This window comes from Wyeomyia smithii, chromosome 1 (assembly GCF_029784165.1).
Source record: "Wyeomyia smithii strain HCP4-BCI-WySm-NY-G18 chromosome 1, ASM2978416v1, whole genome shotgun sequence".
NCBI lineage: Eukaryota > Metazoa > Arthropoda > Insecta > Diptera > Culicidae > Wyeomyia > Wyeomyia smithii.
The window spans coordinates 148,986,643-149,012,706 of record NC_073694.1 but is presented as its reverse complement, the minus strand read 5'-3'; the positions used below and the strand labels follow the sequence as shown (position 1 = coordinate 149,012,706).

General features: G+C 37.6%; 1 protein-coding gene across 2 annotated transcripts in view; it reads left to right on the top strand.

The window, feature by feature from the left end:
* The first annotated feature begins 2,627 nt into the window (after positions 1-2,627).
* The window catches only part of LOC129718334 (rho GTPase-activating protein 100F), a 103,070-nt gene continuing 79,633 nt past the window's right edge, over positions 2,628-26,064 (top strand). For both annotated transcript variants that reach the window (XM_055669012.1, XM_055669011.1), the window contains exon 1: positions 2,628-3,124. In XM_055669012.1, the coding sequence (XP_055524987.1) occupies positions 3,038-3,124 (87 nt within the window). In that variant the 5' untranslated portion in view covers positions 2,628-3,037. The remainder of the gene's footprint in view (positions 3,125-26,064) is intronic.

The window sequence follows — 26,064 nt, the reverse complement described above, 5'->3', positions numbered from 1 at the left end:
TATCTTTGATGTAGTCAAACGATTCATTCGTTACACAGTCGCGGTTGCAATCGGACGCTTGTTTTCGCGGTGCTTCTATCAATCGTCTTGCCGAACTTTGGAAGAGTAAAATATCGGCAGTGTCTACTTCGAGGCGTTTTGATTAAGGTGAAACAAAATTGAATTCGCGCTAAAGAATATAAGTACGATTTTATCATGTTCTAAACACAGTTTCGTGTAAAATAATTCTCCTTTACAAGCTGCAAATTCTCTTTTATATTCAATGTACAGTTGAAAGGAATGAAACGCTGATAAGGTATACGTGGGACATTCTGCCAACGTTGAAAAGGTTGCTGTTTACTTTGAAAAGAAATTAAGTGGGATCAAGCCAGGCCAATGAAGGTATTTTTCATTCCCCTGTAGCTTGCCTGCCTTCGCCGGTCGGTCGGCAGCGTTAGCTCTTATTAAGTTTTTCCTTTGCCACTGTGCACACACACATTAGAGAAGCAATTGGGAGAAAAATTAGGACATCTATTCATTCTCTCTCGTTTTCCGTTGTGGGTGTTTGGGGCGGTTAACGATGGTTATGCACTGCACCTGATATCATTATGCTGATGATGATGTCCATTAGACAGATGAGAAATGGTTTATTTATTTACTGCATACTGCGAAAAGAGAGAGAGGGAGAGAAAATGAGAACGTAAAACGTGTGCATATTCACCACGGCTGGTGGGTGACAGTTGCGTGCATACTGGAAAATCCGTGGCCATCTTTGATAAAAATTAGCTCTCCTATTTTCACACGAAAGCTCTCGCTTTCACCGGTTGTCCTATGTACTTATGCTTCCTGTTTCTATCTCTCACGATATACGAACAGGAAAAGTCGAGACTCACCTCTCTCTCTCTCTCTTTCCTTCTCTCTGTGCTCGCTTGTTGGGGGTGCAGCGCGCTTGAGTGCTTTTTTTTCTTGTGGATATTATGAATAAGATGAGCTGATATGTTTCGGGTGTATTATTGTCAGCAGCAGCAGAAACAGACTTTTGCGGAGCAAAGAGACCTATGGGCAGCGAGATCCTGTAGGAAACCAGTCCTGTTCAGAGTAAGACTACAGTCAGTGTGTTGTGAGAGGTGAACGCAAAGATAGTTCCTGTTTTAGTGGCTTTTACCGAGTTTTGCAGATCAGTTGCTGAAACACTTTTGGGAGCTAATTGTGGGATTGTGCTGCAGAAAGAAGTTAAGTTCTGTTGGTTTCGGAATGAGGAAAATATTCCTGAACGTGGTGAGATCGAAAGTGAATAATAACGCTCTTTTGCTGGAGTTGAAGTCAAGCATTGACAAATCGACGGTTGTGGTTGAATTCAGAGATATTTGCGTCCGAAAAAGTTAAACTCTACGCTAGATGTGTTTAATTTTTTTTTAAATGAAAAATTAGCTTACCATAGTTGTTGGGAAATGTTGATTTCCGTAAAGCTGTGCGTTATAGGGAGAAAAACGAACATTTTTCGATTTTTCGCAGACGGGTAAAGGAATTGGAAAAGTGAATATCGATCGTTTTCCTCGTTCGTGGGACAAAATCGCAGTGAAAAGCCGAGGTGGGCTCACGAGTGTAGACGAAGTAGAGAAGACTTGACACCACAACAGTCGCAGCGAGAGGTCGATGACGGATGCCTACTATGGTACATACCGTACCGTGGTACACATACAGGGCAGAAGTGTGTGACACATACGCATTAAAGAGCAACCCCACAACTTCGCCTTGAGTGGGAGTAAGCTTGTGCTCAGTGGTGAATTTTCCAAAGCTACATCTCTCATGGCGACTTCAAAGCGTTTAACGCACTGCTGTTTCTATGGGCAGTCTCTCTCTCTCTGACTCTCCTTTTCTCTATTTCAACCCTCATCCCGTTTCTGCTCCAGTGGTTTCAATGCAGTGTATATGTGAGAGCACCAGACTATACAAGGATTCTTGATCGCATGCAAATGCAGCGCGTAAAATTCTACCGTTTCACACACTGACACAACCGTCGAGGAAAAGTAGTTGGCGTAAAAAAACAGCCCTGATAAGGCCCGAAGTCACGTGTATGCGGGTTGAAAGAAAGGTTGCATCTGTAATAAACGATGGCAGAGACTCTACAGAGATGCACTCCGTGCTCTCAGTAGGATGAAACCAGGGGGCTCTTGTGGCTGTCAAACTCCATACATTTTCCATCTACCACTCATTGATTCTGGTACCAGCGTTTCTGGTACCCACTTTTTGGTTGGTTTGCCCTAAAACAAGTGAAATAGAGTAATCGTCCCATTTTGTCGGTAGACTTATTCTCGGATAAATGTCGTTTTAGACGAAAAAAAAAAAACAAGAGCTAAACATTTGTTTTCAGTACAATGTGCACTTTCAATGAATAAGATAAGTTTTGCAAGCATTTGAAATGAGATATTACTGCCGTGATGAATTTATGATTGGTAGGCAAAATGTTGACGTTTATAGGCCCCTGGATGAAACAAATCACATTCTGATGCATCCATTTTTGGTAGTTGTGGATTTAGGTAGAAAAGTGTTTTAGTTGGATTTTAATTTTTTTTTTTTTTGAATCGTTGGCCAACTTTTTTAAAAAACCCTTCTGGTTCTATCAATAAATCATACTACACTAGCAGACAATTATAATGAAAAATAGACGAGAAGCAAGTGAATGATCTAAACAGGCCTGAAACTGGTCACAGAGGAGAGCTGTGGGGAATTCTACAGAAGAAAATGTCTCCAATAAACCCGGGTGCGGGAAAGGACAACAGTGTCTTATTTCTGTTGAAAGTTGCAGTTGCAAGAGCGACTGTCAATGAATCGCGTCTGTGCTAACGTGTTGGTGGAGGAGGAGCAGCAGCAACAACAACGTCAGCAACCGAAAACACGGTGTTGCCGAACAGTCCTAGCAGCAATATCGGGGAGGACGGCAGCGAACTTTCTACGACGGACGGCGGCTACTGGAGGTCACGGTGCGTCATAGCACGGCCGGTTCTCTGCTAGCAACAGTCCGAAGCTAGTCGTTACCCGAGCCCGACGTAGACTAATGCAGTGGAGGAAGTTTGCACGGCTGAAAACGACTGCTACTGGACATTCGCGTACGCGGAGAATGCTTTGTTGTGGCCGAAGAAAGGTAAGCTGAGTAAATATTATTTTCCAATGTACTATGTATTAGTTCTAAGGAACGAAGGGGAGAAATGGCGAAAATTTGCCATTCCATCACGTTTCTCGATATATCCACACATTCGAAGTAGGTGTGGTGCATCTCACGCGACTCAGGTATATGACGTGAAAAGGAAGGCACGCATTGCATGCTGTCCTGCAGCATATTATTGTTTTGCGCTTTTGCCCTTCCTGGAGGTAGGTTGGGTACACTATTATAGAATTATGATTGTGTGGTTAGGTATGAAGAATGAAAATAGGAAGTGCATAGAGTGGTAATTAAAAAGCAAAGCCTTGGTGCTACATTCCGATTCGGAACTCAACCTTCTGTTTATTATACACAGACTTCGCAGCCAGCTGTTTAGTGTACAGGACAATTGCGGGGCTAGCACTACGATCCTACTGAAACTAACAGTCTTTCCCAAGTCGAGAGTCGAACCTACGACGGTTGGCTTATTAGACCAGCATCGTACCTCGAGACCAACTGGGAGGTGGAGTGGGAGAGTGGTAATAACAATTTTTAAATCTATGAATTCAACAGAAATTTTTAAACCATCACATTCGATTGAGTTCGTTGAACTCGTCAATATTTTCACATGTGTTTGCCTGCATTAGTATTAGTATTAGTTTTTGTTTTTCCAGGAAAGACTGGACCAATCTGAAATAGATATCTGGAGTCAAATTTTATTTAATCTTCAAATACAAAAAAGCAGTCAAAGTCTCCAAAAACACGAATTATAACACAATTATTCCTTATAAAACATTGATTTGACACGCTACAAAACAAGTAAATGTCTAGCGAAGCCAACTAATGCGTATCTCACAGTCTATGTCTCTCAAACACTACAGTCATATTGCAGTCACATTGAGTCTGCGTTACTTATTGTTACATAGGGACGAGGGGGGTAGTTGAGCCAATTACTTAACTGTGATGTTTGCTCAAAACTTTAAATTTAGAGGTGGGTCAGGTTGTTCAGCGTTACGAAATTTTAGGGGAGTCATAGTCATATCGATCGTTACTCATTGTTACATAGGAGGGAGGGCGTCTGAAATATAGACTTTCAGCGTTACGTAATATGTATACGGTGCCTAATCTAAAAGAAGAAGATCTAACAAGACAGCTGAGAATACAGAAAGATATTCAAATGAATAAACTAATGAAAAGCAATGAGGATGAAATCAAACTTCGAAATAGTTAAAAGAGACAGAACAAGAACGTTGGGAGCAAGGTGGGTTGAGAATTCGGGAAGCCTCACTCTGCTTCTACACTAGCGGTTCTAAAACCACAGGATCGCAGACCATAGGACACTTGTCTAAAGGGTGTTTCGCCTCAAAACTGCACACACTGATATTACTCTAACTTTTGATAAATTAGATAAAATTGAATGATATTTTGCGTAGAAATTGTTTGTTGCGTATTGTTCACATGCTGTCAGTCAAGGTTGCATATTCAATTTTGGGGTACTTTCTCGCCGGGTTCCGATAGCTCGCTCTACAAGTACAATTCAGAAAAAACAATGTATGACAAACTTGTAGTTTTTAAGTGGTACTACAAGTTTGTCAAATGGTGCAATGCTCTAAATCCTATGCCTGAAGCGTGAGAGCCTCTATTTAGCGCAATATTCAGTCAATATTCGCGGTGAATATTATGATATTCAGCGCGAATATTGGCTGGATATCCCATTGAATATGGGCTCTCACACTTTAGGCGTATTAGTTAAAGCACTGCTTTCTTTAACAAACTTGTAGCATTACTTGAGGACTGCAAGTTTGTCGTACATCATGTTTAAAAATTGTGCTTGTGGAGCGAATTATTGGCACGCGACCAATTGAATAGAATTGACATCCCAAAATTGAATATGCAACCTTGCTGTCAGTTGATCTCATTAGGAGCGCAAAAGTTTTCAAAATTTCGTTGAAGAACAGTGCGTTCGCGAAAAAGACGAGCCGGTTCGTTTAAGGTCCAAAGTCCCCAAACCAAGACGAGAAGCAAAATACGACCGCGAAAAGTCGTGCGCGGAAACTGCACGCTCAAAAGTTCAAGGCAGACTCCTGAAAATTCCTGAAAACCTGTACGTGACGGCCAAGGATAAGTTTGATGTTCCCAAGGACCTCAAGACGCAAAAGATCTCGAAATTCGCCAAGAAGTTCTGATTTAGCGAGCCATTTGCAGTGCGGAAACTATGAATGGGCAAATGCATCTGAAGAGTGCCTCCAGGAGCGGCTTCTTCCTTTCCTCGAGGCTCGCGATGGTCCGACACTCTTCTGGCCGGATTTGGTATCCTGCCACTACTCCAAGAAGGTACAAGGCGAACGGAGTCGAATTTGTGTCGAAAGAGCTGAACCCCCCAAATATTCCGGAACTGTACCATATCGAGAAGTACTGGGCCCTTCATAATGACATCTGTCATACTCCCTGAAGATTTGGTGGCAATCGGATGAAAACTCGAATTTTTAAATTGAATTTTGTCTGTGCAGATTTGAAGTGAAACACCCTTTACAAAATTCCAAGCGGAAATACTAAATAGAATCAAATCTAACTGGGATTTCAAAAGCGGATTACAACAATCGAAAAGGTTCATACAGCCAAATTTCGGGAAAAGCCTCGAGCTTCTTAGGCTCAACAAGAAAGACCTAATGACATTCACTGGTCTAAAAGTTGACACGATTAGAGATATATGAGAAAGAATTTATACTTTGAAACATGTAATCAAAATAAATACACTTCCAAAAGCGAGATTGGAGAATAGAGTTCAACAAACAAAATTTTAAAAATGAAAAAATAGCTACTGTAAACAAAATATGAAATTGAAGAAAAAAATGACTCCGGCGATTCGAAACAGTTTCACTAGCCTCCGGAAAATTTAATATAATGGATACAGTCCCAGTACAACGTGTTGCCTGAATGTTCAAGAATAAATATAAAATCGAAGAAATCAGCTACCAATGTTTAACTATCTATTTCTGTGTTCTGATTTGTACAGTTAGTTTCACTGCAGCTGATGTGTATAAATCTGTTGAGAAGAAAAATATTACTTACATATCAAAAGATACAATTATGGGTCACTTTTGGCATTCAAGATCATTTGGTCTATAAAATCGTCAAAATCCAGTACGAAAGTTATCTTATTGTTGAAAAGGCTTGATAATAGGTTGTTTTATTAGTCAAAAGTAATGAAAATAGCCAAAATATGGACTGCGCCCATGTACAAAACTAAACACAATTGTGCACCGCAAACATTACTACCCCGAATCAGCCCAGAATTCCCCGTGTATATTTGGCTTTTTTAACTTTGGATAGCTACTGCGCCCACGTACAAAGCTAAACTAACTTGACGTGATTTTCTCTGTCAAGCGGCATATATCGGGGTTCATAAAAGTATTGCCAAATGATGGAAATGTCAATATATTTCTTTTTGAGTCGGGATATGTTCAATTTATCAAATAATGCCATATGGCATCATTGGGTCGGGTTACAATTATGGGTCACTTCGCCTAATGCACCGAGCAGAATTATTATTTTGAGTGACATTTGTAAAGTTAAATGAAAAGGTTTAACTTTACAAATCGTATAAATAAGGTTACAACTGAGTGAAAAAAAAATAACATGGCTAATGACGCATAATTGTACCTGACTCATAATTGTGGAGGGACTGTATAATACTTTCCCACAACAAAAGAAAAGTTATGAAAGAAAGGATCTACAGTGTCTAAAAAAATCCATGTGGTTCATGCTCAACCCCTAGCTGAAACAAAAGTAAATTACTAAAGCATTTCGTTAAGTTGTGGCTGTTGCAACTCGATGGAGGCGCATGGTGAACTAACCGCTATAAAACTCCATGCACGTGAGGTGTATCAATTGGTAAACCATGGTTTTTCATTTAGAAAAACGTGACCTTTGAAACACTTCTGCGTTTACCAGGGGCCCCAAATCTACATAAAGGGTTAACAAGTTATAATCTTTTTATATATTTTTTCGGTGTTTTGATATCAGTTTAAAATATTTGACTGTTGCTGAATTTTTTGTTTGAATTTGCGATCTTTTTTTTTATTTGCCATGATGGTAAATAAAAAGTAAAAACGGAGGTTTTTCGAGGACAAATTACGAAGTACTCAAGAACCTGTGGTCCCCGTGGTTCTGTGGTTAGCGATGTCGTTCGGCTAGCTCTCCCACACGGTTGTGATATCGGGTTCGATTCCCGATCGAGTCGAGGATCTTTTCGAGCTGGAAATTTTCTCGAGTCAGCACAGGGGCACGGTGTATCGTTGTACTTATCCTACACATGCAAAATGTGCCAAAAACAATATCGATAACGAATTCTCTCAACTAATCTAGTTGATCGAGACCGCTATTAGCCCCAAGGCTAAGCGTGCGATATTGTTTTTTTCAAGAACCTTATAAGTGGGGAGCCTCGCAGTTCATCATCCACAGACCCAAGGATGGTTGATGCTTAAGACATAACGGGTGACAACTAAATTTTTGGAATTTTTTTCTACTGCTGCCAAAAAAGTAGATGTACCGTCAGTCGGGGTGAGACCCGTGCACAGTGGGGCGACTCCATACAAAGGCTGGCCAAGCAAAAAAAGTGTCGATAAATGCGACAAAAACTGGGTATTTACATAATTTTGGGGCGCTGAACACGAATTTGGCATCAATTTTTTGTTTGGGGCCGTCCATAAAGCACGAAATCCAATTTTTAATATTTTTTGGCACTTTTTTCTCTTTTTATAGAATTATATGATCTTTGACAACAAATAGGGCCACCGGGCGTCCTCCCCATTGAAAATATACGTTATTTATGGACGACCTCTCGAACTAAACAAATTTTGCCTAAATATATATATATTTTTTTAATAAACTAGAACAACATAAGCAGGGCTGCAAGTTGGTCACTTTTTAGTGACTTGGTCACTTTTTTTAAGCTGGTCACTCAAAAGTCACTTTTTTCATCAAAAAGTCACTAAAGTTACTTTTTTTCCGAAAAATAGTCACTAAAGTCACTTTTTTATCAACTTGACCAGCCCTCATCAGCCCTGCTTTTTGAATAAAATTTTTGATGCCAAATATCTCAGACATGCATGATACGTCGAGATCTGTTCTCTCAAAAAAAATTTTTTTTAGGAATAACCGACTTTTTGGCACTAAGAGAAAATTTTCGAAACGAGAGAGTGAATTGAATTTAACATAAAAGATTTGAATGCAATTCCTTATACGGCCAAATACCAATCGCCAATAGTGTTGCTTTGCAAAAACTTAAAGTTTGATAAGTCGCAAGCAAGGTTTCGCTACCATTTTTATTCTAGCCTGTGTCTCTGGAAGGGTACTTACCCCACGGTTACCCTCGATAAATCCGGAACAACGGAAAATTTTGAAATGTCTTCTACTGTCCTAAAAACAATGATAAATTTGTTGAAAAAGGTTCGATCAAAATCGGTTCAAATCTCGTGGAATGGCAGGTAAAAGAATTTTCATTTTTTCGGCTGCGGAAGGGTCGGGTACGCAAGTGGTAAAGTGCTCGATAACGGAACGAAAAGTTAGGTCTGGATTTTGGTCTTGTCCGGTCTGATTGAAAATCGGAACGAGCCTGGAACTCGTGGTTCTGTGATTAGCGATGTCGGTCGGCTAGCTCTCCCACACGGTTGTGATGTCGGGTTCGATCCCGATCAGGTCGAGGATCTTTTCGAGCTGGAAATTTTCTCAACTCAGCACTGGGGCACGGTGTATCGTTGTACTTATCCTACAACATGCAAAATGTTGCAAAAACAATATCGATGACGAATTCTCTCAACTCATAATCTAGTTGATCGAGACGGCATTAGCCCTCCAGGCTAGCGTGCGATATTGTTTATTGTTCTGTTGCGGTTCGTTTAGGGTGCAGTTCGTTTGGTTTCGTTCCGGTTCGGCTCCAAGTCCGGTACGGTCTGTAATTTGGAAACGAATGTTGCCAATGATTTCAATAAAACGTTATTTTAGTGAAAGAATCAATCATAAATTAATATATGCATGTTAGAAACTGTTTGATTAAAAAAGGACAATTCAAAACAAGTTTTACTATTTATTTTACTATTTATAACTATTTTTAATTTGATTTTTTTTTTATTAAACAAATTGAGGACTAAATAGTGACACACGAGGCTGACTCTACAGTTTTCCTAAGGAATGAAATATTTATCGAATTCCAACTCTGCTTCAGGGGTTGCGATGTTTAGTGTTGAGAAATCACCATTTGTGAATGGACACACATACTCATTATACTAATATTTATAATAAATACCTAAACTACTAACAATCCTCTTATTAAAAAAAATAAAATAAAAGCTTGACGAAATATAGACTTGATAAGCGACTGGAACTGATCTTGCGTTCAACTATGCATTCCAGGACTTTTTTTGTACAGTTCTTGTCGTGTCAACTAAATTTGTTCTCTGTTCGAGTATAGAGCGTGTTTCTGTGACATTGACTTCGCTGCATTCCAGAGGCGTGGTTAAGGAAAGCGGTCGCAAACTTTATTTGTTTTCAAATTGCTGAATCAATCACCACTGAATCTTGTACATTAGAGCTCTATAGTAGCTTGTGCTGAATGATTTCAATTTCCATCCATCTTATTAGAGTGCGCAAGGATCATTGACTTTGTTCTTTCTAAACATCCAGTTAGGATCACCGTGCCGATTCGTATACAAGGATACTCATACAAGAGGTATATTTCTGTGATATTGATATTGCTGTTGAGCAATACTAGCAACATAGGAAAATTTTAATATATTTTCAATTGTCATTTCTGATCTGGCTGGAACTTTGCACAGATGTTCCTATAGGCTAAACATATTATACTGCGGTATAATTTTTTTTTTGAGTCACGACCTAGGGGTAAGACACTATTGATATATTGCGAAATATTTCCAATATTCAATAATAAATAGTATTTACCGTTCCATTTTCGGACACCCCTCTATCATATCATAGCTCATTGTCGTTATATCAAGCGCTACATTATCGTTTGAGGTTGTCAATTGACAGATAAACGATAAATATCAAAATATATCAACCAATATCGTGTAATATTATCGAAATATTTTTCATAAAAATATAGTTGTCTAGCCCCTAGGTCACGACTAACTTTTGAAAAAAATTCAGTAAAATTGGTAAATGGTAATGGATGATTAAAAATATTCTAAAAGCCAGAACGGTTTTGGCTAAGTTGTAGATAAGATTTATTTCTTCAAAAAACAAAAAAAAATGACTGCAAATACGCCTCAGTTGAAGTCGTGTCGCATTCCAAACGTAATGTTCAAGCTATACGGAAATGTTGACTGTTTACACTTGCTAAAAACATATTTTTGTAATTTTCAACCTAAAGGACCACCTCGGAGAAAAATGAGGTAATCGTTTCAAAGAAAATAACGTCCTACGACGATATAGGCAATGATTTTATGCTATTGACTTCAATATCTCAATCGAATTTAATAATGGTTCAATATGTACAATAAGTTAGCCATCATGATAAAATTTTAAATGTCGACAATTTTTTATTTTTTTCTCTTTTTCGACTAAAATTTGCCTTGCCCAATTCTCAATTTTTGAAAAAAGAAGGTCAACTGCGTGAAATCAATGAGAATATTTTTCATGCGTGTCATCTTCATGGGTGCCATCAGGGAAAATAATTAAACTGGTAAACACAGGTTTTGTTCAAAATTGGAAAAAATGAAAGATTCTAGCTTTTCAACCATTCCTTTGAATTTTGATGCTCCTAGCAAAGATAACTTTTTCAGAGATTTAAATAAGTTTTCCCGTAAGCAACGAACGTAGAAGCGACGAACCCGGCGCGCAATTATTCTGCGGCGTTTTGACGCACTTCGACATTTATTAGGGGCCTCAAAATTTTAGGAACGACCATAGGAGTGCCTAGAACAAAACGCTGGCCAAAATAAGAAAAAAGTTTTTCTAGGCTTTTTGGTGCCGCTATATTATTTCTGCAGCTTGAATAAATGCTTAACGAAATGGAATCACTCGATTAAGTTTTAACTGCATTTACATATGCTGACAGTGCTGTAAACATTGACAAATTTTCAAGCTTCTTTTTTGGGAATCGAATCATTTATACTAACAACTTGTGCCAGGCGTCAAAAAAATGACATTTGATCAATATTTTGCAGTAAATGAGTTCTCTATGTTCAATTCCAGTAAACCGGTTGATAGAAATTCCGGCACTAAAAAATTATAACTACTCTTAGAAATTTTTCGATATTAGTGATTTTTCTGTATTTTCAAGCTTTTGCAATATCAAAAAAGGTAAAAATTCCGAAATTCGGAATCCTATCATATAATTTTCGTGGGAATGAAAGTTCATCACGAGCATATTCTCGTTAATTTCTCATCCGGAAACGTCCGGATTGACATTTGCGACCCGTTTGGAAAATTCTATTTTTAACAAATTTTGACGTTAAGAGCTTACGCGTACATGGGAAATAGAAAAAAATAAAATACCTGATGGGTCTCTGCCGTATGCTCCAAACAGAGTTTCAGCTCAACAATGATTCAATAAAATCAAATTCAGTTTCGCTTCACAATCAAATATTACCCAAAATATCGCTAAATAGCAGCGAAAATAATTTTGGCCTGGTTTTCACTCGAGTTACTCCTCTGTAGAACGGTTAAAAAAGCTATAATTTTTTCATTTTTCCAGTTAAAGTTTAGAGAAATTTTTCTTCGCTTCTGTCGACCAGTGCAGGACTATCAATTACCAATTGTCAATTGAAAACGACCGTGCTTGCTCTACTGATTTTGATGCTGTTAACGGACAATCTGCTGTTGCTATGCCATGCCAAGACGTGTCAAAATCGGCTAAAACATGAATTTGTATTAAACTGCTAAATGCTGTTTTTCCCTTCTATCTGTTCTTGAGATACGATGGTGGCCTAACAAGCCAGTCGTCGTAGAGCTAAAATTTTCGTGTTCTCACCTTTGGATGCAAAATTTCAGCTCAATTGGATATTTTCACGCTCGTACACTGAAATAATCTCACCTATTCATATTATATGGGAGTGTTATAAATTTGCACTATTAGAACTTCCAATCAAAACGTTGTGATCGGAAATGTGTCATGCATTCTTCATATGATCGTCTGATAGACTCTCATTACTACCAAGCTTTTAGAATAGATAAGAAAATCCTTTAAAAACTAAAAAACAAATAATTCATTAGACTCATTGGAAATGCCATAATTTATATCTTGGCATATAATAACAATTTCATAGGAAAATCTCATACATTTTGTGTTATTATCCTATAGAAATAACTTCACTAAAGGGACTGTTTCTTTCATATGATATGTACATTAAAACAAATTTAAGTGCTTTTTATAAAGGATACAAGAATTTATTATAAAAATAATATTTATTTTAAGAAATTGGTACTTGATTGTTGACTGTTAAACGGCAATCCTATAAATTAAAGCAAAGATGAATTACGTCGGTCAGTGGCAGTCACAACTTTCGAGAGATTTCACTACCGACTTCCTGACAAATGATTAATAAAAAAGAAATTACCGGTTCAACGTTGGCCACTTGATCCGAGCTCCAATGGTCTGTGCGTTGTTTGCCCTACGATTATATAAGTGCCAATTTCTTCGGTGTGATCTATAGTTGTGAATATCTACACTGAAACAAGTCGACATATATTCTCTATTAAATTTGTCCAATGAATTTAACGTACCAAAAGATCTCTTAATTTTATATGATTCCATTGGAAATCCATTTGTAAATTAAATGTGATACAACAATTTTAACGAATCGTACAATGGAATAATAATTATAGGATTTTCACATCCATTTTATTTGAAATTCATTTACGTCTAACATGTGCCGTAAAAATTTAAATTTAAAGCCAACATTGCGGAATACATTTCATAAAGTAGGTATATAAAACCATCATGTATCGAAACCAGCATATAAATCTTATTGATAAATCCATTAAAAAACACATATCGCCGTGACTTTTTGTCAGTTTAACTTGTGAAGTTTTGTTTTGACGTTTGGATTTGGTATCGAATAATCCAGATTGTTATTCAAAGTGGCTACACCACAAGAAGACGGCGTCTTATTGAGCGATTGGAAGTATATTTTCTTATCTCCAATGGGTAAGTTAATTTTTTTATTTCATTTGAGTTTAAACTTACATAGATATTCACAACTATAGATCACACCGAAGAAATTGGCACTTATATAATCGTAGGGCAAACAACGAACAGACCATTGGAGCTCGGATCAAGTGGCCAACGTTGAACCGGTAATTTCTTTTTTATTAATCATTTGTCAGGAAGTCGGTAGTGAAATCTCTCGAAAGTTGTGACTGCCACTGACCGACGTAATTCATCTTTGCTTTAATTTATAGGATTGCCGTTTAACAGTCAACAATCAAGTACCAATTTCCTAAAATAAATATAATTTTTATAATAAATTCTTGTATCCTTTATAAAAAGCACTTAAATTTGTTTTCATGTACATATCATATGAAAGAAACAGTCCCTTTAGTGAAGTTATTTCTATAGGATAATAACACGAAATGTATGAGATTTTCCTATGAAATTGTTATTATATGCCAAGATATAAATTATGGCATTTCCAATGAGTCTAATGAATTATTTGTTCTTTAGTTTTTAGAGGATTTTCTTATCTATTCTAAAAGCTTGGTAGTAATGAGAGTCTATCAGACGATCATATGAACAATGCATGACACATTTCCGATCACAACGTTTTGATTGGAAGTTCTAATAGTGCAAATTTATAACACTCCCATATAATATGAATAGGTGAGATTATTTCAGTGTATGTAAGTTTAAACTCAAATGAAATAAAGAAAAATAACTTACCCATTGGAGATAAGAAAATATCCTTACAATCGCTCAATAAGACGCCGTCTTCTTGTGGTGTTGCCACTTTGAATAACAATCTGGATTATTCGATACCAAATCCAAACGTCAAAACAAAACTTCACAAGTTAAACTGACAAAAAGTCGACATGTGTTTTTTAATGGATTTATCAATAAGATTTATATGTTGGTTTCGATACATGATGGTTTTATATACCTACTTTATGAAATGTATTCCGCAATATTGCCTTTAAATTTAAATTTTTACGGCACATGTTAGACGTAAATGAATTTCAAATAAAATGGATGTGAAAATCCGATAATTATTATTCCATTGTACGATTCGTTAAAATTGTTCTATCACATTTAATTTACAAATGGATTTCCAATGGAATCATATAAAATTAAGAGATCTTTTGGTACGTTAAATTCATTGGACAAATTTAATAGAGAATATATGTCGACTTGTTTTAGTGTAGTGATCAAAGGTTTATTTTTTTGACCGATGAAAAAATTCGAAGCTCAATTCGTTCCTATACATTCCATTGGCACCGTAATCGATCGGCTGCATCATGAAGAGTTGGTTATATGTGCAAGTTTATGCAAGTGTTAGCTTTGCAATTTCCCTATTCAATGTTTTACAGGGTGAGGGTCCTTAGATAACATTAGGAAATCTGGAAAGTGTTCATTAGTTGAGGAAAAAATATTTTTTTCTCATGAAACAATAAGTAACTCATCGGAAAACAGTATAAAACTACGCTTTAGCGGTTATTTTTTAAATTTTTAATTGACAGAGCAAAAACAGCTTTTTCCTTTGTGTTGGATTCGATTCTCTTTGCTTTAAATTGGAAATGCTCTCTAGTGTCTTTTATCTCTGCTTTTTTATACTGAGAGGCCTCCTGAATTGTTGAATTGTCATCACCGCTTTAGCTTTATCGGTTTATCAACGTTTTTCATATTTTAGCGTAATGTTGTTATGCAAATATTTATTTTAATTTCTTGAAAAATTCCACATGATTTTTGGAAAAAACTGTTCCCTTTTGAACGATTTATGCAAGACAACTTTTTTTTCAAGTTTTTAAGTCACTTTTTGGTCACTTTTTTAAAGCTTTGAAGTCACTTTTTGGTCACTTTTTTCGACATTTTGGTCACTAAAGTCACTTTTTCTTACCAGTTTGACCACTTTCAGCCCTGCATAAGTAATACAAACTATTTACAAATTGAAAAAATCATCATCAGCATCATCATCTTCCGCTGTGATCGCTTGAATCTCGTGTTGAATTGTTTCCAGAAAATTTGAAGTTCATTATACTTATCAGCAGGAAAAATATCTTTCGCTGCAATTTTCATTTCTTCTAGTAATTTTTGATGTTTCATTGTTTCATATATATGTTATCTTCCTTACCCGGTTTCTATGGTTAAAAGAGGACATTAAAATACATGTATAACACCATGAATTGACAACTTACTAGACATTGAATTAGGTGGTGCCGCCAAAGTTGAAGGCTCCATAATAAAATTCAACGAATTTATGAATTTGAAAACCAAGACACTGGAATGACACAACGTTCTAAATGAATAGGAAAAGATGCAAAGGGGGACGACAGTTCTTTGTTTTTTTTTCTCATAAAGCAAAATGTGTGCTTTACTTTTGTATGCCATCGAGTGCAAAGCAAAAGCAATCTTCAAACGGGCTATTGTTAGCCGGAGTTTGATGATAGGAATTTGCTGCTAGTATTTAACACTTCAATCAGTTTAGCGAATTTCATGATCATAAAAATCATGATCATGATCATTGAAAAGGGCTGAATTTTTTTAATATTGTTTGAAATTTGCAGAAAGTGATAAAGTTTGACATAATTAAAAGTTTCATAAAGATTTGTTTACTATTTTCTTATTTAACACTTATTTTATAGCTTTTAATTGATAAATTTAGTAATTTTTGCCCAAATTTTTGTTTTATTCTTACGGATTGAGTTCGATATCATAAATTTTCATTAATGGGGTATCATGGTTATGATTAAAATTAATCCTGGATGAAATTTCAACCTCAAAAAATAAAAAGGAAAAACACAACTATCGCTTTTTTCACTAAAGTGACAATTTGCGCAGTTTTGCGCAGCAGCGGACAGTATGCATTTGAAAGCTCACGTATTTACCTGAATTTTGAATGTAGTCACAACCGTGGCAAACTGCGGCAACTAAACTTTTAAGCTACTTTTTTACAAAAAATCACGTTTTGTAAATTTTTTTCTAGTGTCAGGCCTATTATGACCAAATTTTACAATATCTAATGAAAAGGGTTTGTTTTGCACAATATTTACAACAACTTTTTCTTTGACGTCAAAAAAATCCAAGTTATCATTGAAGCTACAGAGCGTTTCAAAGTAATGCACTTTTTTGCAAAAAAAAGACAAAAAACGTCAGTTCGCCAAGCTTTGAAAAGTCATAAAAAATTCAGATTTCATGATATTGCGCCCAAATTTTGGATTTAGACACTTGAATGTTATAGCAATAAAGGAAAAATATTATGAAACAGCTAACGAAAAAAAAAATTTTTTGGCTGATGGTCAGCGATTCCCCACTGTGCCGTGACTTGTCAGCCAATTCCTCCGGACTAGTCTTTCTTGGTTAAGTATTCGAGGACACTTATTTTAGAAAGATTGGTCTTGTGATCGCCGTGGGATGGCTGATAAGCAATCATTTTTACACCGAAGGCACTTCAAACTTCAAAGAAATCATAAATTGGGCGACACTGAAAATAATTCGTAGGGCTGCGAAGTTGTGTACAAATGGAGTCGAGTGGTTGTTCGGGAACGTTCGTGTTTTTTGAACGTAATGTAATGATGTTTTATTTAGCCAAAACACATACCTTCTATCGGTATAGTGTTTTTGAAGAAATTGATTCAAAATTTTGTTCAAATATTCGTTCTGGCATACATATTGATTAATAGCCAAACCACGGCTTAACCCATGATTTAGACAGAAAGTCGTGTTTTGTCCACTACTTAAGCAGGTCTTCCACTACCTTTCTGGAGGCTTATTGTTGTGGTTTGCAGGAAATTATACACAGTCGAATCTAGGAGATTTTTATCTTCAAAATGGTTTACCGTGAACTTTTTGCCAAAATTTTTGTGCAGTTTAGTTAGGACTGTATAATGCGCTTGCGAAAAGCTTCCTACTCCGAAACCATTCAGAACATGCATGAGTGCATGTATAAACAAAGCCAAAAATACTGGCATGAAGAGGAGAGAGAGCCTCAAAAAATCTCCAAAATTTTAGTTATCACCCGTTATAAGAATCAGGAACAAGAAACAGTGGACTCAAAATTGTGACACATTTTTTGCAAGCATAAATTAGTGTTGGATGATGATGGACGCAAGGACAAAAAAAATGATTTAAAAACCATACCAGAACTTTTATTTTTTTAGTGAAGGAGATGATGTCGAGAAGGTAGACACATCAAATTTTTAAGCAGTTCCTCGCATCAATAAATATGGTTTTTCATGTGTACTAAAAAGGTTGTTTTTGCCACTCATTTGTCAACATAATCTTAGATAAATTCATTCAGTAGTATCAAATTGATTTGACTATCAACAAAGGTGTGCGGTCCCCGTGGTTCTGTGGTTAGCGATGTCGGTCGGCTTGCTCTCCCACACGATTGTGATATCGGGTTCGATTCCCGATCAGGTCAAGGATCTTTTCGAGCTGGAAATTTTCTCAACTTTGCACTGGAGCACGGTGTATCGTTGTGCTTATCCTACAACATGCAAAATGTGCCGAAAACAATATCGATAACGAATTCTCTCAACTAATCTAGTTGGTCGAGACCGCAGGCTAGCGTGCGATATTGTTGTTGTTATTAACAAAGCTGTACTTGAATTTTTCAAATATGCTCATATCTGGAGCACAGAGACCTCGAAAATTCATATGGCATAGATCAATTCAATCACTACCCAAGTAACAATTTAAGTCGTATTGCATTCTTTTAGCGGTTTTCATGACCAATTTCGCAAAATTGCTGTTAAAACTAAAAATACTATCAGAATCCTCCTGATAACCGCTATAAGTTTGCCAAGCCAAGCTTATTGAATCAATTATAAGAATGGCAATAAAACTACTTTGAAACCACATGGAAAGAGTACCGCATACTGTAAGCAGCTGGCATTACCTCCTAAAGAGCGCAATAAGTTTGGTTGCATTATTGTGCGCTCTGCCACAATAAGTCCAAATCAACTTTTCATTGCTTGACAGCAACCGTAATAGGTTGATTTGTTGTGCCGTTCCTGCACACACACCAGAACATCACGCTACTTTTTTTAATAAGGAAATCTCTCGTCGCGGGAGAAATGTTTTACCTGTGTTGGTTATCATCGTGCAATCGATTTTATTTGATGGTGATTTTGTAGAAAGATAAGGAATAAGGAGGGGTTTTTGGTAGGTTTTGTAGCTCTCAAGCATATGCGCATGAAATTTCGTCGTACATTTTGAGATCATAGGCGCTTAAAATTTATGCGCCATCAAAATAGTACTGGCTTACAAAAATGATCTCATTGTTAGCAAAAATGAATTGGAATGTTTCAGCTCAGTTTTTCAGAAAAAAATCTAGCCGTGTTCTTCAATACAGAGATAGATAAAAATCAACTTAGGATATTCAATTAATTTGTTAGTCAGACGACGATTCGATTTTCGTTTCAAGATTATAAAAAATTTCAAAAATATCAATATGGCGCGGTTGGTAATTAGTTGGCATTAATCGTAGCCGCAATAAGCCTAGTTCAATGATATATATGTTGTAAGGTGCGGCAAAGGTTGGATGCCTGTATTATTAGAGAAAAATATGGTAAATCCCTGGGGCCTAGACAACTTTATTTTTATGAAAAATCTGACATCACACCGACGATAATGAGGAAACAACAAACTTTGATATAAATAGAGAGGTGCACGAAAAAGGCAACGTTACATACTTAGTTTAATTGAATATTGAATATATTTCGAAATATATCAATAGTGTCTTGCCCCTACCTTATTTTTAAGGACGCATAATTGCAATGTTTACAAATGCGCTGCAAGATGCTCTAAAGCATTTTACACACATCTGACGGAGACTGCGACAGAATTCTGCATCACACTAAACCAAGTCAGCCGCTTTTGTCTCACCTTTATGTATATCATTGCCTGCATATATTTGTTGACAAGTTTGACAGGTTAAAACTGGGCATTTGAATGACCGCAATAAAACTGGTTTCTATGTTATATGACAGCAAGCTGGAGTGGTTTTATGGGACAATAGATAGTAATAATAAAACCAATAATAAAGCAAAATCGCATTGACTCTTGCCGGTTTTATTGGAAGTTTTATTAAAGTTTTATTGACAGCTATCAGTGTTCATTACGACTGGCTATTTTTGGCAACGGGTTTAACCGCCATAAAATCGTTGGTAATATTCATTGCTGTGATAAAACCGTTAGAAAACCAAGTAGCTATAGATTTGTTACTTGGGTATGCAAAGCTACACTTATATCATCACACGAAATAACTGTATTATTTTTATTTACATAAGCAATATAGTTTGATTGCCATATGAGTTTACAAAAAAATCTATGAAAAGGCCCAATAGACAAACAGTCGGTTATCACGAATATCCACGCCAATGATGTTATGTCGCTATCTGTCGCACTATTGATTACATTACTCAGTACCTAAACCGTCGAGCGAAGGCTTGTATTGTGAAGTTTCAAAGGTAAAACCTCTGGTAATCTGCCTATAACCCACGCAGATTAATAAAAACGTATGCCTTTGCCACCAGTTGTATCCACATTGGATACTGCCGCTAACATCCAACTTGCTCATCGACACTCGGTAGCTGATGTGTGAAACGAACTAATCGAAATTGCCACCCTACAAAACGTCCGGACGGCTAGACGAACCAAAAAAAATTCCATAAATGTAAATACAAGCGTTACCGCCCACGCAAATCCCAATTGACGATGATGGCCCACACACACATCGTAGTAAAACCCGAAATCCGTTCCAAGCACGAATAGATTCGATGCGAAAACATGAGACAAGAATGGTGAATACACTGGAAACACCTTTTTCGCTGGAAAAGCGTTGAAAAAATACATAATGCATACGTGTTAATTCTAAAACATGTGTGAATAACCATGCTTTTGTAAGTTTGCCGGTAATGTCTTTAGAAACTTAAAGAAAAGTTGAGTTTTTTTATACCTAAACTTGTCGAAAAAGTAGAATGTTTTTCATGAAAATAAAATTCAGAAGAATAATCATACATAAAAAAGCATGAACAAATGAGCATACAATTCAAAATCTGTTTAAAAAATCTAGATAAATTCCGAGCTAACCGTAAAAGGTGACTCAGTGTACAGTGTATTGCTGTTTAGCGGAGAATCGACGAACGTTTTTTGAAAAGGACACTGTAGATCAAACCCAAAACTGATGAACTTGGGGCTGACGGTTATGAAAAATGTTCGCCTTTTCTGCAGTATTGTAACGCGGGTGGGTTGCGGCACCCCTCGACAGCAGACATACGGAAGCCATATAAACACGGCTGGCTGGTTGACTGACTGATGGCGTGGCGAATGGCCTTTTCCAACGTCACGTGGTTATGTGTTCATTTCCTGCGGCTTTGATGAACGTGTGGGCGAGAGCAGGACTTGCTGTATCGCGTGGGACGGCCTGTGGAGATGCTATACAGTCGTGTTTGAACGATTTTGTAATAACACATCGTGCTTTGTATAGAACAGTGGACGGAATCACGTTGATGTGCATATGGGCGGCACGGATTACAAAAATCGGCGAGACATGGTCAACCGGAAAAACGAGTCAAGTTCAACAGCGAATAGCGTCTTTTGACCCTTCCGTTATGACAGAGCTGAAAGGACAGAAGAAAATATGACATTTAAAATTTGCTTGTATGAAATATAAAGTTTTGTCACGTTCCACGAATACTCAATAAAATTATTAGAATATCATCAGATGGTTAATGTCAGTAAAAATATAGGATTTCATGTATAAGGTTTAATTACTGAAATTGCCACTTCATTTACCTAATTTTGATTTGATTTACAATAGTAACAACATCGGCAAATTCGTTCAATTTATCGTCATTTCGGATTGCCATTTGCCAATGATTCTGCTTCTCTGGTTATTTCGGGCAGAATTCCCAGCCATTTTTGCAGTTCTCAAGTGCTCCTTAACGGCTGCCAGATATACGGGTGAGACCCGGCGCAAGATGACCGGTACTACTTTACCTTTTCTACTTAAGCGCTCGAACCCTGACCACTTTTTCCATGGTTGTACTTCTTGATTTTCGAATTCAGGCAACTAACTCCTCCAGATAGACGAAGTCCTACGTCAATAATATGAAAAGTTCCAAAAAACATACGAAAAGTGTCCGTTACGTTGTGCTGAAATCATTACAACAACAAATCAGTGCTTACCTAGAGGTGTCGCTACTTTCTACAACCATTTATCGCATAAAGTCATTCAAACGAATCATCCACACGTTCACACATCGTACCTTAAACCTGCTTCAAAAAGTGATCTCAATGTCAAGGAACACTCGTTTCTTACCTACTTTATTTTTCTCAGCTTTCCAATGGTGTCATCCAATTTTAAATCGGTGGTTGCAAACTTGCCTAAAAATACGGATTTCTACTAATATCCAAGATGGCAGCCAATTTTTCCTACTTCAAATGAAAGTTCTATCATTCCTTTTTGAAACGACGTGCTTTTTTTCAAAAAAATGCGAATATCTCATCATGTATTCTCAATAGCAACATCCAATTTTCCTGAAAATCGATTCAGTTTACACAAAGTTATAACAATTTTACGTTTTTAGCAGTTTTTGGACATCAAGTTTTGACATGCTTTTTTACCCCATTTACTCCTGTTTAAAAAATCAGATGTTATGCAAAACATTGTACTATTATATAGATAAGCAAACCCTGAAAGTTTCAGTCCGATCGGAGAACCTCGGTACAGCCTCCCTTGTAAAGGTGGTTGCGGTTCTCGCGGACTGGCTTCTTAAAGTGAGACAATATAAAAAAAGAAATTATCAAATTGTGTAATGAAATACATTCACGATGAATGTTTTTTATTAGGCAAACAAGCACAATCACATTCACAGAATACTCAGAGACAGCAACCCTTTCAAGGAACTATACGCTTTCCTGGAGATGAAAAAGTTAAAAAAGGACGGTGTTGTTCATATGTTAATATGTAAATAATTGCTTCAACGATGTGATCTTGCTCTATTTTTCTTATGGGGGCATTTTACTTATTCATACTTATTTCGTATTTCTACCGATATCGGTGTCCAAGGACATTGATTTTTCCTTCGGCATCCAACAGCTGCTGCGCAGCACCACTTTCAGGCTGCAACCCATTGTGAAGCCACTCGAGTATACGCATTCGGTCCAAGTGGAACGGAAGTTGTGTTTTTTCTCATCATTCACGGTTCGGAGATCCTTAGCGTATTTCCTAGCCCCGGAACGAAACCGCGTAGAGCGGAAACCATAAAGTATGGTAGGAATTGAGGTTAGAATGTGAACGTTTTGCTTGTCTTGCAACTATGCGTTTGCTTCAAAGTGAACATACCAGCTCACTACCATCCTATTTAATCAGGTCTTGCTGCTTTTGTGCTTTCATTGTGAGAGCAAACTATGGTTTTCTTTTCTTTTTTCTCAATATCGCCATGAAAAAGCCTGTACTTTTTCTCAGACATGCACCTGAACGTGTAGCTTGAACTGTTAAGTTCGGTACTCTACTGGATGGCCTGAAGATGCTGGTTCTGAAAAGTGAAAATATAATTCTTTTTAAACTAGAGCATGCCAACTAATAAACCTATTGTGATTATCTCTAGTCTCACCTTTTTTGGAGTCCTTTTCTGCTGTCACCCAACGGATGATCCTATTATTCGATTTCAAAGCCTAAACAAAGTCGAAGCAGAATGTTGTCTAAACAGTAACGTTAAATTCTAACTGCTGCTTTGCGTTTAACAGTGTTTCCGACTATCTGCTGCCTATGCCAGCGGTGATTGTGTTTCTGATGAAATCGACCGCAACGACGCCGGTAGAATAAATTAACACCGTACTTGTTCAGACCTTCCGGGCGTATCCGCTTCTACCAATGGGGAAAACTGTGCCGTCGCACCAAACTGTGACTAATCGATCTGCAGCAGTGAAGCTCCGCCTCATGACTTCCATTATCGAACCATCGCACATAATCGCCTCACGCCGAACGAATAACTCCTTTAAAATCACTCGGTCTTTTTTTTTTCATACCGTATCAATTATGACTGCAAAATCACACCCCCTCTCCCTTTTTATATGCACTGATAGCTATTTGACTGCTTATTCTTAGCTGGTGGCTCAGTAAACAGTGTCTTCTTTTACATACCCAAGTAGTCATTAAATCAAGTTTCTCCTACGTCATTAATAAAACGCGAACAACACACAAATCATCCTCAATATATGGTGCCGTAAGAGAGAATAAAAATGAGACGTATGGACTAGCAGTTGCAAGCACACTCCACCGGCAAAAAGGGGCCACTTCCGGCGTGAAGTGCGTACGTATACGAAAGCCAGAGTACCCATCGTTCGTTGTTAGTTAATATCTTGTGACATTTTGCAAACTGCTGCAAAATGCCACTCGTAGCGGACAGGTTTCTACAACATCCCAAAGGAATGACTATAAATTGTGCTATCCACAGCAATTTCGCGACCCCCTGATGGGCCCCCAACAGGGTGTAGTAGCTCTGAGAGCCCCGGAATGACGGATTCATGAAATGCGATTATGAAGTAACGGTGCGATGACCATCCGGAAGTATTGCATTTACATATACGATATACGTATGCAAGACTGTAGGTACGAGCCGTTCCGGCGGCAGCATGGAGGCATTCCGGCAACGATTGCGTCATATGGAGTGGCCACTGTATATAGGTCAGAGGATGAATAATGGATGTTCTAATTGTGCCATAAACAGCCGCTTCTGTTTTTTTGCTTTTTAAGCCATAACAACGAGTATCGAATAACCGGTTGGAAAGCGCAAACTAGTTCAGCAGTACGCATCAGTCGCCTGAGAGCATTGTCGACAATGCTTGTAACAGAGTTGGCGTTCAGGTATTGGCTTTAGCTCTATTTCTGATGCTAACCCCTTTAACTTTTTTATTTGAATTCTCGGTACTTAATATTAACATTCTATTTTTCTAAGTTGAGAGGGTTTTGTTTGAAGCGTAGGTTTTTCATAATAAATGTTCAGGTTATTATTTTTCGTGTCCAATCCACAAATGGTGACTATTGGGAAATGGTAATATTTGTTTGCTTTCGCAAATAAAGCTAATCGTTCGTAGGAATTAAAAACTAGTTTAAAAAAAAATGAATTCTCGCTGCTTCGCTTTTATAAGGTACGAATATCTCTTTCATTGCTCTGCGATTAATATCGACGATATCAATATCATCCACTAAAGCAAGGAGCATATGAGGCTTCAAGAAAATGGTATCGCTTCTTTGCACAATAGCTCTCCGTACTACATCCTCCTAGGCAATACCTAACAACAGGATCAAAACCCTGACATTTTGCTTTAGACCGTCTACCGTCACGAACGGTCCGCGTTATGCCTGCTATAACGCGTGAAGAAAAAGCGTCAACGGTGGCACGAATCAGCTTAATCAGTTTTGTATCTAAGGATAATCTGCTATAACTTGTTACGCTTGACTGAATCGTGTGCCGCCTTGAAGTCTATAAACGGATGATGAGTCTGAGAAATTAATTTCTCTGAACATGTCAAGAATTTGACTCAACGTAATATTTAGTCCATTGTAGATCTCCCAGATGGTCTCGAGGTACGATGCTGGCCTAACAAGCCAGTCGTCGTAGGTTCGAGTCTCGGCTAGGGTTTAGGAGGATCAGAAGCAGAATTAAGAAGTGTTATGATCGAGATTTATTGCAATCGAGTTGGTGATCCTATTTATAGACTGGGAAATAAATCCTTTCAACCAGTCTGCTAATAATATATCTTCGGCCCAAACTTTTAACATGAGCCGATGGATTGCCCTCAACAGCTGCTCATTCTTGGCTTTGGAAAGTTCAACTGGAAAATCGTCCATGGAGAATCCAAAGCTTGTCCATACTTTTTTAATTCTCTCCTGTTTCTGTTGACGGCTCTATCTTCTTCGTCGTTCAACAGAATCTCGAAATATTGTTTCCGACGCATGGCCATCACAAAGGTTATTAGGTTCCCTTGACATAGTCCGGTTTCTGATTGCGTTTGCTACTTTATAGAAGCTTATCTCCGCCACCGCCAGGCTTACCTGATCTACAGAAAATTTTCGTAGATCTAAGGATTTGTTTCACTTTACGTTTGATGACGAGCTTAAGACGTTTCTCAAAAAAAATCGCACGCGGCCTTATAGTACTCGGCTTTGATTTTTACGTTTTGTTCGATAAACACTATAGGGAGCTGATAACGTCTGAATTCAGCCCCCAAACCATCACCGACACGGTGTTCTGGAACCATGGGATATTTATGTGGGACGGAGAATGCTGGTCAACATCGTGTTTGGCTCTGTCCAGCTACTTCTTAGTTGTAGCCTCCATTACGTCGTGGACTTTGCCTTTCTTATACGGATCGTATCCCAGGTCTTTCGTCATCTGTTGATCTGTTCTCCTTGTATGACACACCGACGGAACTCACGTTCACCCGTCTTCTGGCTTCACTTTTCGTACTCTTTTAAGATACTCTCGTGTGCCGGTTCGAGTAGAGTTCTAATGCTTCTAATTCTAACGTTCAAATTACCAAGTTTTCAATTATTGTCCCTTTTCGTTCGACTGGATCGATACCGATTGTTCCGATTCAAAATATTTTTGATTTTTCGTAGTAGAATACTTTCGGCATACTGTTCTGCTGAGACGGCGATGCCTAATCTCGCGACGGGGATGCCATCATATATTAAATTAATATATTAATCATCTCATAGTTCAGCCGTCCGGTACAGCTCAGTAGCTGCTTGAGTCAC